General features: G+C 39.4%; 2 protein-coding genes across 2 annotated transcripts in view; one reads left to right on the forward strand and one right to left on the reverse strand.

Annotated features, from left to right (window-relative positions):
* The window catches only part of MMP26 (matrix metallopeptidase 26), a 294,924-nt gene that overhangs the window by 232,953 nt on the left and 45,705 nt on the right, over positions 1-16,266 (reverse strand). The gene's annotated exons all lie outside the window — the stretch shown is intronic.
* On the forward strand, positions 11,257-12,199 carry LOC112607379 (olfactory receptor 52R1). The gene is given in 3 exon segments (XM_025358499.1): positions 11,257-11,524; positions 11,527-12,033; positions 12,036-12,199. Coding segments are annotated over 3 exon segments (933 nt in total). The 5' UTR covers positions 11,257-11,262.

Below are 16,266 nucleotides of genomic sequence, written 5' to 3' on the forward strand. Positions count from 1 at the left end.
CTACCCACTCCCTCATGTGTAAATTGTGTATTTAGTGAAAGGTTGATCAAAAGAATGCAATCTTTTGTATCTTATCTTCCCATGACCTGGAAGCTCCTACTTTGAGTTGTCCTGCCTGTCCAGACCAATAAAATATATATCTTAAACTTATTGATTGATGTCTCATGCCTCCCTAAAATGTATAAAAGCAAGCTGTACCCTGACTATGTTGGGCACAAGTCATCAGGACCTCCTGAAGCTGTGCCACAGGTGTGTCCTTAACCTTGGCAAAATAAATTTTCTACATTGATTGAGACCTGTCTCGGATACTTTTGGTTCACAACTATATGCAGAATTACTGTGCTCTAATTTTCTCTAAACATTTTTAAGGGTTAGTTTCTTAATACAGTGGATAAGGCTACTGGTTCTCTTTGCTGGCTACAGAGCCAGTAGTTTTATCCACTGTATTAAACTAACCCTTTTAAATGCTCAGAAAAAAACTACTTAGAGCATAATAACCCTTAGAACACAACCTGGTTTGTAGAAACTGTTTGAAAATCTCACCAATTCACTGTTAAGTCTGCGTAGACTAAAACGAATTTTACTGGGTTTTTTTGTAGGTCATCTTTCCCCCAACTATATTAAAGCATTAGATTCTGCTCCTTATTTACTCTTCATCAAGTGCTTCATACTTCCACAATACTGTTTCTGTATTTGCTTTTTTTCAGTTCTTCATTCTTTTTTATTCTTGATGAACAGCATTCTATTGCATAAGTGTGGCAAATTTTGTTTAATCTTTGATTGACAGATATTTGGGTTGTTTCCACATTTTAGGTGTTATGAATACAGCTGCTATAAGCATCTTCAGACATTTTTGGTGGATGTATAAACCATTTATTTGAAGTATGCAACTAGAAGTGAAATTGCTCATTCAAAAGGAGTTGTAGTTTTATTAGAAATTGCTAAAGAGATTCAATTTATGAGTGCTCCAATTGCTCCTCATTTTAACCAATACTTAGTGTTTTCAGCGCACTTAATTTAGCTGTTTTAATTAGTTTATATTGTTAAATTGTTACAGTTTAAACTTTCATTTCCCTAATGAATAATAATGTTGAATAATAATAATAAACCTTTTCATATGTTCATTGGCCATTTTTCTTCATCTTGTTGTACAGGGCCTGTTTAAACCATTTGCTTGTATTTTTCGTGAGTTGGTTGTCCTTTTTATTGATTATGGGGCTTTCTTTGTCAGATATATGCATTCTGAATGTTTTCTCTGTCTGTGACTTGACTTTTCACTTTTGTGTTGGTCTCTTTTGAAGTAGTATTTTTTCATTTTGATGACCATCAATTGTTGATCTTCTTTTCTATTGTGGCTAATGACTTTTGTGTCCCGTATAAGAAATCTGCTTTCCCCAAGTTCATGAAAATATTGCTGTACTTTTTAAAAGAAGCTCTATAGCTTTAGCTTTCAAATTTAGGTTTATTTTACGCCTCAAGTAAAGATATTTTACTTTGAGGTAGAAGGTGAGTTTCACTTTGTTTTTTCAGACAGATATCCAATTGTTCTAGCACCATAAAACCATTGTTCTGTCACTGAATAGAATTGATTCTTCTATTGAAAATTAATTACTGTCAGGGTGTGGTAACTCACACCTGTAATCCTAGCACTTTGGGAGGCCAAGGCAGTGAATAGCTTGAACCTAGAAGTTTGAGACCAGTCTGCTGGGCAACATAGCAAGACCCCATCTCTTAAAAAAAAAAGGAAATCAATTACTGAAACACTTAAAGCTATTTCTGGTTTTTCAATAATGTATTGATCTATCTTTACATAAATATAAGGCTACCCTTTGGGTAAGTGTCTAGATAAACAATTTCATTAAAACTATTTAAAAGTTCACTGGTGCATATGAAGTATAACTATTTACAGATGATGACATATAATAATAGATTAACATGGTGGCAGGCACCTGTAATCCCAGCTACTTGGGAGACTGAGGCAGGAGAATCTCTTGAACCCAGATACTGGAGTTTACAGTAAGCTGAGATTGCACAACTGCACTCCAGCCTAGGCAACGTAGTGAGACTATATCTCCAAAAAAAAAAAAAAAATCAATGAATTAAAGTGTATTTATTGGTGTATTCATTTTCCAGTACATGGATAATTAAGTACTATAAACTAAGTGAATCAAACAACAGTAATTTGTTGTGTTACAGTTCTGGTTAGAAGCCCAAGTTCAAAGTGTTTGGCTCTTTCTGTTGGCCATGAGAGAGAATTTGTCTCATGTCTCTCTCTTACCTTCTGGTGATTGGCTGGAAACCTTGACTTTTAAATGCATCACCTTGCTCTCTGCTTTGTCTACATGGCATTCTTGTGTATGTATCTCTGTATTCAAATTATTCTTTATATAAGGAATCCAGGTTTAGGAACTCATCATACTCCAGTAAGACCACATCTTAATTTAACAAATTATATCTGCATCTACCCTACTCCTAAGTAAAGTTACATTCTGAGGTATGGAGGGTTAGGGCATCAACATATGAATTTTCGGGAGGACACAATTCAAATAGTAACAGTTTTCCAATCAGGGTACATTCATTTTCTTGCTTTTACAATGTCTAGGACTTTCACTACATTGTTGAGATCAACAGGATTCTCCTTGAAATTAGAGAAGGCAGAGCATAAACCTCTATATTTCCCATCCTATCAGATTTGATTTCCCTACTTGAATATGGAAATGAGCCCTAGATGGCAGAGAGAAAGCTGGTAAGAGCACCATGCTCGGGTGAGTAAGAAGAAATAAGGTAGGCAAAAGCCATCTCATGTTACCCTTCCACAGGTCAAATCTTCAAAATCAAGCTAGGAAATTCTTCTTCCTGGGGAGCTGCAGAAAGTGACAAAAGAGCTTTACTACAGCTTAGAGGAAAGAATCCGAACAATATAGTCAGACAAGGAGGTCAAATATTATTGTTGTAATTATTACACTTTTTTAACATAATATCCCTGCTCAATTAAAGAGAGACAAGTGTAAAAATATTTTGGAGTATTTTGTTTATTTTATTTTATTTTAAGGCAGAGTTTCACTCTGTCACTCAGGCTGGAGTGCAGTGGTGCGATGTTGGCTCACTACAACCTCTGTCTCCCAGGTTCAAGCGTTTCTCCTGCCTCAATATCCTGAATAGCTGGGATTACAGGCACCCGCCACCACACCCCGCTAATTTTTGTGTTTTTATTGGAGACGGCGTTTCACCATGTTGGCCAGGCTGGTCTCGAACTCCTGACCTCAAGTGATCTGCCCACCTCAGCCTCCCAAAGTACTTAGATTACAGGCATGAGCCACCGCACCCGGCCTACTTTGGGGTTTTGTGAATACCCAGATAAAGTTGGTTACCATGAACTTGAAACAATCTAATTATTTGTGGGGTCTTTTTTTTTTAACCCACAAATAATTTTTTTAAATTTTTTTTTTAGCAGTTAGTGACATACGTATATTAAGAGACAATTATATTTTGAATGGTAGATGTGATGGAAATATTTAGATATTGAGATTTTTCACATTAGTAAGGTTGAAATGATTAACTTTAAGGACTACATTTTATACAAAGAGCTTTAAAAGAAAAGAAGGTTAAAGTGATATATAGTGTGTATATATATGTGTGTGTGTGGGTGGGTGTGTGTGTTGTGTGTATATATGTGAAAAAAAAAGAAAATCTCAGGATCCCAAATTTACTATGCCGAAAGGGAAAAGTTAAGCTTCAAAGCTAAATTACACACACATATCTGCCTTTCCTTTTGTTCCTAAACATAGTTACAGAAAGAAGGCTATATGTCTCCACAGAAGGCCTCCCTCAGCCTGACAATGTAAATTAACAGCCTGTCTTCATAGGTTCATGTTAAGAGGAAACTAGAAATCATCCCCGCATCCACCCTGAAACAAACGCTTATTTGACTGCTTCCTCTACTTTATGCTTACCTTATGTCAAGTGCAGATTTAATGAGTGTGAAATACATAGATTGCTCCCTCTAACCAACCCTTTTCACCCACAACATACTGGATTCAGTAGCCTAATCAAAGCCTCACAAGAATGTGATCATATCCTACCTCTTTTTTTCTTTCCCCTTTCCCCTCCTGCCCACTTTTCCCCTTTGATCATTGAAGCCCTCACAATCCTCTTCAGAAGTACAGGCCATGCGTTCTATTGTGACTGTGTCTCTTTCTCCTAGGCAAGTGTCCTCAACCTTGGCAAAATAAACCTCTAAATGGATTGAGACTTGCCTCAGTCATTTTCTTTGGTTTCACATATTTATCTCTTTATATAATACAAATACCTTATATACGTCTGTATAATATTTATGTTACATATCATATACTACATATACACATCATATACTACATATAGACACATATACATATATATACACACACCAACATATTTCTACATAGATATAATGAATTGTCTCAGAATTCTCACGTCAATATCCCCAACAACATTTTTTTCCAACAAAAGTTTCTTTCTAAACATCCTTTCTGCCCTGCCATCGTAACCCTACCATTGCAGATTGGCGTGATTGTAAGTTTATCGTAACCAACTTTACTGGGCTCTCAAAACTGCCCAGAAACCTTGGTACATTCCAGTGGAAACTGGGCTTCGACAAAGGGCTGCGAGCCAGGTTTAGAGTCCTCAATGCATCCTGGAGAGGCACCAGCTTTAGAAAGACTCAAATGATGAGGGGCCTCTGGGAACATCAATCAGAGAAATTCTGACATTTCTACTATATGCTCCTTTCACCTTGAAATCCCCTACTAAACTTAAAAAGTAGTGTGGTTAGCCTGATAAATGCTTTCCACAAGGGCCTGGGTCATGCCTGCTTAGAGTCCAGTGGCATTTGGGACTGTGGAAGAGTCAGAAATGAAACACCACAGGTCCTATCCTGAATGTCACATTCTGTTGAAAGAGAAAAGTATCTCTAAAAAAAACAAGAAGAAAAAGAAGACAAAGGGACCTGAATTTTGTTCTGCTTCCTATATACTGAGAACATCACATACCTAAGTTAAAGGAAATAAACAACAAAAAGAAATAAAGAAAAATCATTTGCAAAGAATGAAATCATGTCTTTTGCAGCAACATGGATGGAACTAGAGGCCATTATCCTAAGCAAATTAACGTAAAGCAGGAACAGAAAACCAAATACCGCATGTTCTCATTTATAAGTGGAAGCTAAACATTGTGTACACATGGACACAAAGAAGGGAACAACAGACACTGGGGCCTGCTTGAGCATGGAGGTTGGATTGAGGGTGAGGATAAAAAACTACCTATTGAGTACTATACTTATCAACTAGGTGATAAAATAATCCGTACACCAAACCCCTGTGACACAAAATTTACCCTGTAACAAATTGGCAGAGGTACTCCTTGAATCTAAAATAAAAGTTGGAAGGAAAAATTTAAAAAAAAGAAAAAGAATTTGAAGCCAGAAATTCCAATGTACAATGTCAGCCTGATCTCCAAAATAATAACATTTTGAATATTTCCTGTATACCTGGACTCCCTAAAAAAGAAAATGGTACTTCTGATTTTGTAGGCTGATAGATGAAAAATGATGACCTTTGTGACTGTGATCATTGCCATCTATCATATACACATCGATGTAAACCTGATAACCTTGGTAATTTTATCCACTTAAATGTATGTTGCATTTTGTATTTTGTTCAAGTCTGACAGCTTTGTACTCTTTGCAAACAAATCTTTCTTTGCATTCTTATATGTTTGCCTTTCTCAAGTCTTCCTTAGTGTTTAGATTAAAATCATTAGATTAAAAAATCTGGATTCTGTATTGAAACAGAGGAAGCTCTGTGTAGGCCTTCACTGTTCAGATTGAGTGAAGAGAGCCTTCCAGCCTAACAAAGTTTTAGAACTGACTATGGCATGGTCTTCTTTGGGATTCCTTTCACCTATTTGGATAATCAGTCCGTCAGAGGTGAGGGGTCTCAGAACCAGAGCTACCTTAGTAAATACTGATACACTAATGGATGCTCGACATCCTCATTAACCCCACACTCCTTATATATACATACTCATATGTATACACACTATGTGCAACCTCACACTGTCAGGTATGTAACTAGGCATGTGCCTTCACAAATGTGTGTATTCAGTAACCTGGAACTCATAGCATGATGGTAGCACACTAATGATACATACTTAAAGCAAATTATTATTCATACTTTGATATACACATATGCTTATTCACACAAATACTCACACTTATATGCAAATTCAGTACCTTATACATGTGTTTATTAACATATCTCTCAGATACACACATCGACTTACATGACATATCAACACAGTTTCATATTGTACAAAATATCCCCTGAATTATAAATACACATACTCTGACTACAAAAAAAAAATACATACACACAGACAAAATCACATTCATGTAATCTCAACAACACACTTTTTTGCACAAGCATTCAAATCTCTTGCCTTCCCACTTCTGTATACAGAGGAGAGAGGAAAGGGATGGGTTAATGCTTCCAGCTCTAGTCTCTAGTCTCAGAGGAAGCCAGTGTGCATATGAGGCACTGGAGCTCAGGGGAGTGAGAAACCTACTACTTAAAGGTCGGAAACGTCCAGACATAGCCCTTTAAATATGCCTTGATGTGAAGTCTCTGCCAAAGGCTGAATTTCAGAACTCCTTCTGGCCTTGCCATGCTTGGTTAAAGCCAGAGTAGAGGTCAGGGTGAGTGATTACCTGTACCTCAGGCACCTCTGCCCATCGCAGAAAGCATTAGGAGTCATAGAGCTCCAAGAAGCAGGAAGGCCAATGCAATGGCCTAACTCACTGGGAGCTTCAGGTCTAAAAATCCAAGACTACTGATCTTCATTCTAAGAATGGGAGAAGACTCAGTGCTCCCACTCTGTCCTCCAGGGAGACCCGAGAAAGGTAGGAATACTGCCTCCACACACAACATTTCCATAAAAGAGGTGGCTCTGAACCCCACACTGCTTCAGCATTATTGCTCTATGCCTTATTTTCAGATAGCTCAAAGTGAAAAAACAGCTCCCTAGAAGCTATTCCTTAGCAAAATCTCAGTTGATTTTATCCTCTATTCCCTCACTGGCTTGAGCAACACAGCTGACTGATGAACTTAACTATTCTCACAAAATGGGTGAGACCATTGAAATCCAACAGAGTCAGCGGGTGTTATAGTTGGAATCAAACCCAGTCTGACAGGTGAAAATTGAGCTCCACTCAGTGTGATAATATAGTTCTTGTAACCTCATTTATATAGCAAAAGCCTACATGGAGGTTTTACAAATTAGATTTTATTTTGGGAAACAGAAAAATTAAATTTGAAGTTAAACGTGTTATGTCCCTAGTTACAGTGTTTGGAAATGACATTATTTCATTTCAACTTTTACTGTGTTCATAAGAATTCTAGGCTGTGAGGGGGGAAACAGATTTAATAGCAGTGTTGCGGAGGAAGAAGTACGAGGTTCTTTCTTTTCCTTCCTTTTAGAAAATGCACATTCCATTTCTCAACACAGCAGCAAGCTGACAACCTGTGCTTCCTATGTTGAAAACCTCACATACTGGACAAAAATGGCTAAGTATTGATTAATTCCATGTCCATTCCACATGTCTTGAAGGATTAAGTCTGCCTGTGTTATGTTCATAAGTCTGTGAGAAAAGAAAGGTAAGGGAAGGCACTAGATTCCATAGGTCAGCAGAGGAAAATGGAGAGAAGAAAGGGAGGCACCTGTCAACAGTCCCCATCTCTCAATTCAGTCTTGGGTACCAGGGCATCCCTGCTCCTCCATTGTCCACCAAAAACAGAAAATCTGAGAGCAGAAAAGCAAAGCAAGCAGAATGGAATGAGGAAGGCTGAGAGACATAACTTCATGGGGAAGCTCTGCCCTGTGAAAAGGCTACTGGGGAGTCTGAAGTGTGATGAATAGGAAGACAGAAACTGGTTTGTAAAGAGGCTATAGAAAACAGGTAGCTGAAACATGGCTGAGGAGAAACTCATCACTTCCTAAGGAGGGTGTAGAATAGGAGAGTTCTCCATTAAGGCTCCTGGGCAGAACACATTAAAGATGTCCTCCCAGAGAAAGCAGCACACACCCAGAGATCCCAGGAGGTCAAGCTGGAGACTGTGCTAGAGGCTCCAGCCCAATGAAGTAGTAGGAACCCTGGGTCCAAATTCAGATCTTCCTCTAATTCAGCATGCAGTTGTGCACACCCCCTTCATGTTTGCCTTTGTCATGATAGGACAGAAAATTCTGTTTTCCCCAACCTGGGCAGGAGTCTGAATTGTTATCTATCACAGGCAGCTTGGGTACAGCCAAGAGCACTGGCTGCAAAGTCATGCACCTGGATACTTACTTGCTGTGTGATCTTGGGCAGATCATGTAACTAGTCTGAACTCTGTTTTCTCATTGTTATAGGAGGATACAGAGGTTTTCTGTGAGTTAGAAACAATAAAATTTGGGCTGGGCATAGTGTCGTATGTCTAATTCCAGCACTTTGGGAGGCCAAGGCTGGCTGATCACTCGAGCCCAAGAGTTTGAGACAAGCTTAGCTTACATAGTGAGACCCTGTCACTATTAAAAATACAAGAAATTTGCTGGGCATGGTGGCCCACATCCATAGTTCCAGCTACCTGGAAAGCTGAGGTGGGAGGATCTCCTAAACCCAGAAGTTCAAGGCTAGAGTGAGCTGTTATCGCACCATTGCACTCCAGCCTGGACAACAGAGTGAAAGCATGTCTCAAAAATAAAAGAACAAGCAAATAAACAAATTTTCTATCATTTTTTAAATTATACTTTAAGTTCTAAGGTAAAAGGGCACAATGTGCAGGTTTGCTACATATGTATACATGTGCCATGTTGGTGTGCTGAACCCATCAACTCATCATTTACATTAGGTATTTCTCCTAATACTATGCCTCCCCCAACCCCCCACCCTGGACAGGCCCCAGTGTGTGATGTTCCCCACCCTGTATCCATGTGTTCTCGTTGTTCAACTCCCACCTATGAGTCAGAACATGTGGTGTTTGGTTTTCTGTCCTTGTGATAGTTTGCTCAGAATGATGGTTTCCAGCTTCATCCACGTGCCTGAAAAGGACATGAACTCATCCGTTTTTATGCCTGTATAGTATTCCATGGTGTATATGTGCCACATTTTCTTAATCCAGTCTATCATTGATGGACATTTGGGTTGGTTCCAAGTCTTTGCTCTTATGATGCTAGAGAGGATGTGGAGAAATAGGAATGCTTTTACACTGTTGGTGGGAGTGTAAATTAGTTCAACCACTGTGGAAGACAATGTGGTGATTCCTTAAGGATCTAGAACTAGAAATACCATTTGACCCAGCGATCCCATTACTGGGTATATACCCAAAGGTTTATAAATCATGCTACTCTAAAGACACATGCACAAGTATGTTTATTAAACAAAAATTTTTAAGTATATAGTGCTATGTCTCCAAAAATAACAATTATTTATTTATTTATTCTTAATTTTTTAAATTTTACTTTAAGTTCCAGGATACATAACAATTTATACACTTTGAGAAACTGTACATTTGGCCAGCACCCCTTATATTGCCTCGTACAGCAATGAGGATGGTCTAAATATGCTTTTCAAGGTACCCCTGAACATCAGGGACTGTCCCCACGACGATTTGAGGGTGATATACAGGAGCAAGTGACAGAAAGACTTCGGCTCAAACAGAATATACAAAACAGCTTGGGACGTCTGGGACAGGCAAGGAGGGATAGGGAGATAGGTGGACCCCAGATACAGGTGGTTTTGAAATTTTACCATGCTTTACATACAAGTATTTGTTTTGAGCAAACCTATATCTTATTCTCTGGCAGGATGGTGAAGATTTCAATTTAGATCTAGATCTAGACTTATAAAGTCTGAGCCCTGTTTCTCCCAGTCTGTTATAAATCTTGAGAAATTTGGATAAAGACAACCCTTTTGGGGATCTTGAAGAAATTCTTTTTAGGAATCTTTTTTTTCTAGTGAATGAGACATGTGTTAGTTCCAAGAGGTGATAGGGATTTGAATGCATTACTTTTCTTGCCCAGGTGTTTCTCTTTTGAAGGCAGTAAGAACTGAAGCTTTCAAACAAAGCACAGACAACTGAGTTCAGTGAAAAAGTGTTGGGTAAGAACAAAGTGAGCTTTGTGCCATCGATTCTGAGATTGATAGTGATCACCAAAAAACTCAAAGGGTGGAATAAACTCAGGTAAGATGAACAGAGACAGACAGTGGGGCTCAAACAGCATCCACTGCCGCAGGGCAACCTCTATGGCCTCAAGGTAGAGTCAATAGGGCTCTATCTGGGTATCTAGAATATTGTTCATCAGTTAATGAGTCTGCCGCCTTTGAATAATGACATTTATGTGCTACTTTCTTCAGGAATATTTTATTAAACTCCTACTCTGCACCAAGCACAGAGATGCTAGAGATAGTGTAGGGTTCATGGCTGACTTCATGAAAAATTCATCTCCTAGGACAGAGGTTGGCAAACTATAGCCTGGAAACCAACACCTGCTTGCAACCCATTTGTGTAAACAAAGGTTTACTGGAACACACCACACTCACGCATTTGTGTGTTGACTATGGTTACTTTCACACTACAATGGTTGAATTGATCTGCTGCAACAGATAGTATAGCCCACAATTTCTCAAAATTTTATAATCTCACTTTTTAAAGAAAAAAGCTTGTTAACTTCTTGTTTAGGAGAAACCTACACTAAAGATAATAAATTAAAGTACAAATGTTCAATTGGTCAGTAGGTTAACTTCCCACCCAAGCCCTTGTGGTAACTGATCTAGATTCAAAGCTAACTTCAAAGCAGTACATAAATTGCCATAGGCTTGCAAACTCTACTGACTTCCTACTCTGAGAAGTTGGCCAAGTGGCTAACCAGAGGGATAAAAAGGACTTGTGGAAAAGTTTAAACTAATCAGTTGTTAGTTCTATAGAACTGAAGAGCAAGAATTACACATGCAACTAGTATGTTCTACCCCATTTTGAATGACATTAGTATGAAAAACAACAGAGTAACATGATGTTGTGTTGCAACGTATTATTTATTAAAACAGTTGAAATTATTCTAGTTTATAATCAAATCCAATCACTCTGGTATCCAATAGTCCCATCCAAAAGCCTTCTATATAATAACACTTGTTTTGATTGTTATCATCTGCAGAGAGTAGATTACCTTCCCAACGGAAACCATATTAACCAGCCCATGGTGCTGGTTTCAGGGAACAGCTCTTCTCATCCTGCGTCCTTCATCCTGCTTGGAATCCCAGGCCTAGAGAGTTTCCAGTTTTGGATTGCCTTTCCGTGCTGTGCCACGTATGCTGTGGCTGTTGTTGGAAATATCACTCTCCTCCGTGTAATCAGAATTGACCACACCCTGCATAAGCCCATGTACCTCTTTCTGGCTATGCTGGCTATCACTGACCTGGTCCTCTCCTCCTCCACCCAACCTAAGATGTAGGTCATATTCTGTTTCATGCTCACGAGATTGAGTACCATGCCTGCCTCATCCAGGTGTTCTTCATCCATGCTTTTTCTTTTATGGAGTCTGGGGTGCTCATGGCTATGGCCCTGGATCGCTATGTGGCCATCTGCTTCCCACTCCGACACTCTAGCCTCATGACCCCATCGGTCATGATTGAACTGGGGACTGTCGTGATGCTGAGAGGGCTGCTGTGGGTGAGCCTCTTCTGCTTCATGGTGTCTAGGATGCCCTTTTGCCACCACCAAGCCATTCCCCAGTCATACTGTGAGCACATGGCTGTGCTGAAGTTGGTGTGTGCTGATACAAGCATAAATCGTGGGTATGGACTCTTTGTGGCCTTCTCTGTGGCTGGCTTTGATATGACTGTCATAGGTATGTCATACATGATGATTTTGAGAGCTGTGCTTCAGTTGCCCTCAGGTGAAGCCCGCCTCAAAGCTTTTAGCACATGTGCCTCCCATATCTGTGTCATCTTGGCTTTTTATATCCCAGCCACCTCACCCACCGTTTTGGCCATCATGTGCCCCGAGGGGTACATATCCTGTTTGCTAATCTCTATCTACTGGTACCTCCCATGCTCAACCCCATCATTTACGGAGTTAGAACCAAACAGATCAGGGACAGAGTTACCCAAGAATGTTGTGGAAACGTCCCCTGAGCAAAGGGTCAGTGTATCCCCATCACTTACATTGCCCCACTAATGTGGGGACATTAATGAACATTTGACGGGCAATTCCTTATTATGACGAAGTCAGCTCTGTAAATAACTGGCTCAGAGGTAAGCAACCCCCTAGAAGCAAGAGAAACAATTATCAGAGTACCTAGAAAAGAGACACCTGAGAGATGTGATGGCTAAGAACAACTTTCTTGACCATATTCATCATCACGTGGAAACAATAAAAATAGTTTTACCTATTAAATCAGTGAATATTTTAAAAGAATGTCATCTCCCACAGATGATTAAGGCAAAAAAGTGTTTTTACACTATCAGTAGAAGTAGGTATACTTTGCTTAAAAGGAATTTAGAAATTTGCATCAAATAATTTAAAAGTACATATATTTTCTTCATCTGAGAATCTGTTTATAAAAATAAAATGCATGTGTACAAAGACATGCATAAAATCATGCTTTATAAAAACAAAATTGGAAATTATTCAAATATTGTCCTATAAGATTACAGATGAAGCAATATTCAGTTGAATATCAGGTGCCATTTAACTATTTTATTTGGAAGGAGTACCTGAAAATTTGACAAATAGGCAAGATATAATCTTAAATAGAAAAGAAAAACTATTGCCCATAAGTCTTGATGCCAATTCTAAACTGGAATACATATATGTAAAGAAAGAAATTCAGGAAATATATCCAAATGATAATAAATAGCTGCTTGGAGTAGTGATACTTATGGCATTTTAATTATATTTTTATACTTCAGTGTATTTTTAAATTGAATTATGTTTTGATTGACACAAAATGATTTTACATATTTAAGTGATACAGTGTGATGTTCACCTAGTACTTATCACAAGATGACTTCAGAAGGTTCAGGTCCATTTTTATCTCATTTCTTCAAAATTGAATACAAAACCATACCTCTCAGTCCCAAGGACCTCTTTTATTACCCTACGGAATTAAAATTGTAAAGGATATTGTCAGATAAGATAAATTTGTTATACAAATAGCAAATTGCCTTCCAGTCACTTTTTTAATAAAAAATAAAATACTTGTAACATTTTAAATTTTTATTCAAGTAATATATTGAGCAATTACTTTTCACCTAGCATTCTGCCAAAAGGTGGGGATAGAATAGGGAACAAAAGAAACTGACAAACAGAACATCTAATTTGCTGATTTCCACCCAAAATCAAAACAATTGAATACTTGCAATTCCAGCCTCAATATAGACATTAATTATTTAAGCTGTATTACTCTATCATGATTGTAAGTAAACTTAAATATTCTGAACCAATGAAAATAGATGACTAACTTCATTATGACATGAAAAATCCTTATGCCCAAACTATAAAGCATATAACTCAAATGTGCCTGTAGTTGATATGATTTGGACCTGTCTCCCCTCCAAATCTGTTGAAATGTGATTCCAAGTGTTGGAGGTGGGGCCTCGTGGGAGGGATTGGATCATGGGGACAGATGCTTCATGAATGGCTTAGCACTATCTCCTCGGTGATGAGTGAGCTCTTTCTCAGTTAGTTCATGTGAGATCTGGTTATTTAAAAGAGTCCTAGTTGGGCTCAGTGGTTCACGCCTGTAATCCCAGCACTTTGGGAGCTGAGGCGGGTGGATCACAAGGTCAAGAGATCAAGACCATCCTGGACAACATGGTGAAACCCAGTCTCAAATAAAAATACAAAAATTAGCTGGGTGTGGTGGTGCACGCCTGTAGTCCCAGCTACTTGGGAGGCTGAGGCAGGAGAATCACTTGAACCGGGGAGGCGTAGGTTGTGGTGAACCAAGATCATGTCATTGCATTCCAGCATGGGCAACAAGAGTGAAACTCCGTCTCAAAAAAAATGTCCGGGACCTCTCCCTCCCCCTTCTCTCTCTCATTCCCACTCCTGCCGTGTGATGTACCAGCTCCTCCTTTGTCTTCTGCCATGATTGCATACTTTCTGAGGCCTCGCCCAAAACAAGCTGGCACCATGCTTGTGCAGCCTGCAAAACTATGACCTAATTAAACTTTTCTTTATAAATAACCCAGCCTCAGATATTTATTTACAGCAATGCAATGGACTAACAGAGGAAATTGGTACCAAGTATAGTGTGTTACTGTAAAGATACCTGAAAATATGGAAGCAACTTTGGAACTGGGTAACAGGCAGAGGTTGGAAGAGTTCAGAGAACTCAGAAGAAGACAGGAAGACAAGGGAAGTTTGGAACTTCTTAGATACTGGTTAAATAATTGTGACCAAAATGCTGATAGAAATATGGGCAGTGAAGTTCAAATGAACTTGAAGTGAAGAAATGAACTAAGTCCACATGAACTTGAAGTGAACTGAAGAAATATGGACAGTAAAATCCAAGCTGATGAGTTCTCAGATGGAAATGAGGAAGCTATTGGGAACTGGAATTAAGGCCATTTGTGTTACATCCGAGAGTTCTCAGATGGAAATGAGGAAGCTATTGGGAACTGGAATTGAGGTCATTTGTGTTACACCCGAGCAAAGAGCATGGCTGCAATGCACGTTTGAACTTAAGAGGGATGACTTAGTGTATCTGGAAGAAAAAATTTCTAAGGAGCAAACCATGCAAGAGACGGCCTTGCTGCATCTTACAGGCTACAATCAGATATATATAGGAGCAAATAAATGACTTAAAGTAGGAACTTATATTTAAAAAGGAAGGAAAGCATAAACATTTGGAAAAGTCACAATCTGGCAATGTGATAGAAGAGGAAAGAGCATTTCCAGAATTCAAGTAAGCTCTGGAGAAATCACTTGCTAGAGAGATTAGTATGACTATAAAGAAGCCAAGCGCTAATATCCAAGCCAATGGGGAAAAAAGTCTTGAAGGCATTTCAGAGTATTTTGAAATAGTCCATCCCACCACAGGCCTAGAGGCCCAGGAAGAAAATAATGGTTTCGGGGGCCAGGCCTAGGGATCACTGCCCTGTGCAGCCTTGGGACACTGCTCCCTGCATCCTGACTGCTCCAGCTACAGCCATGGCCCAAAAGGCCCTAGGTGCAGCTTGGGCTGCCACTCTAGAGTATGCCAGCTGTAACCCTTGGCAGCTTCCATGTGGTATTAAGCCTGCAGGCACACAGAATGCAAGCATTAAGGAGGCTTGCAGGCTTCCCCCTAGATTTCAGGGGAGGTATTGGAAAACCTGAGTGCCTAGGCAGAAGCCTGCTGCAGGGGAAGAACACTAACAGAGAGACTCTAGTAAGGCAGTGCTGAAGGCAAATGTGGTGTCAGAGTCTCCACACAGAGTCCCCACTGGGGCATTGACTAGTGAACCTGTGGGAAGGGAGCCACTACCCTCCAGATCCCAGAATAGTAGAGCCAACGGTAGCTTGCATCCTGAGCTTGGCAAAGTCACAGGTACTCAACTCCAATCCATGAGAGCAGTCACAGGGACTGCACCCTGCAAAGTTACAGGGGTGGAGCTTCCCAAGCTCCCAAGGAGCCCACTTGTTGCACCAGTATGCTCTAAATGAAGGATATGGAGTAAGGGGCAATTGTTTTGGAGCTTTAAGGTTTAATGTCTGCCTACTAGATTTCAGAATTGTGTGGGGCCTATTGCCCCTTTCTTTTGGACAATTTCTCCCTTTTGGATTGGGAATATTTAACCAATGTCTGTACCACCATTGTATCTTGGAAGTAAATAACTTGTTTTTATTTTACAGGTTCATAGGTGAAAGGAGATGAATCTCAGATGAGACTTAGGATTTTGGACTTGTTGCTGGAATGAGATAAGACTTTGGGGGACTATCGGTAAAGGTTGATTGTATTTTGCAATGTGAGAAGGACATAAAATTTGAAGTACTAGGGGCATAATGATGCATTTTGGATGTTTGTACCCTCCAAATCTCATGTTGAAATGTGATCCCCAACATTGGAGGTGGGGCCTGATGGGAGGTAATTAGATCATGAGGATGGATCCCTCATGTATGGCTTAGCACTATCTCCTTGGTGATGAGTGAGTTCTCCCTCAGTTAGTTCATGTGAGATCTTCTTGTTTAATAGAGCCTGAGACCTCCCCCTTCT

The sequence above is a fragment of the Theropithecus gelada genome, chromosome 14 (genome assembly GCF_003255815.1).
Source record: "Theropithecus gelada isolate Dixy chromosome 14, Tgel_1.0, whole genome shotgun sequence".
NCBI classification, from domain to species: domain Eukaryota; kingdom Metazoa; phylum Chordata; class Mammalia; order Primates; family Cercopithecidae; genus Theropithecus; species Theropithecus gelada.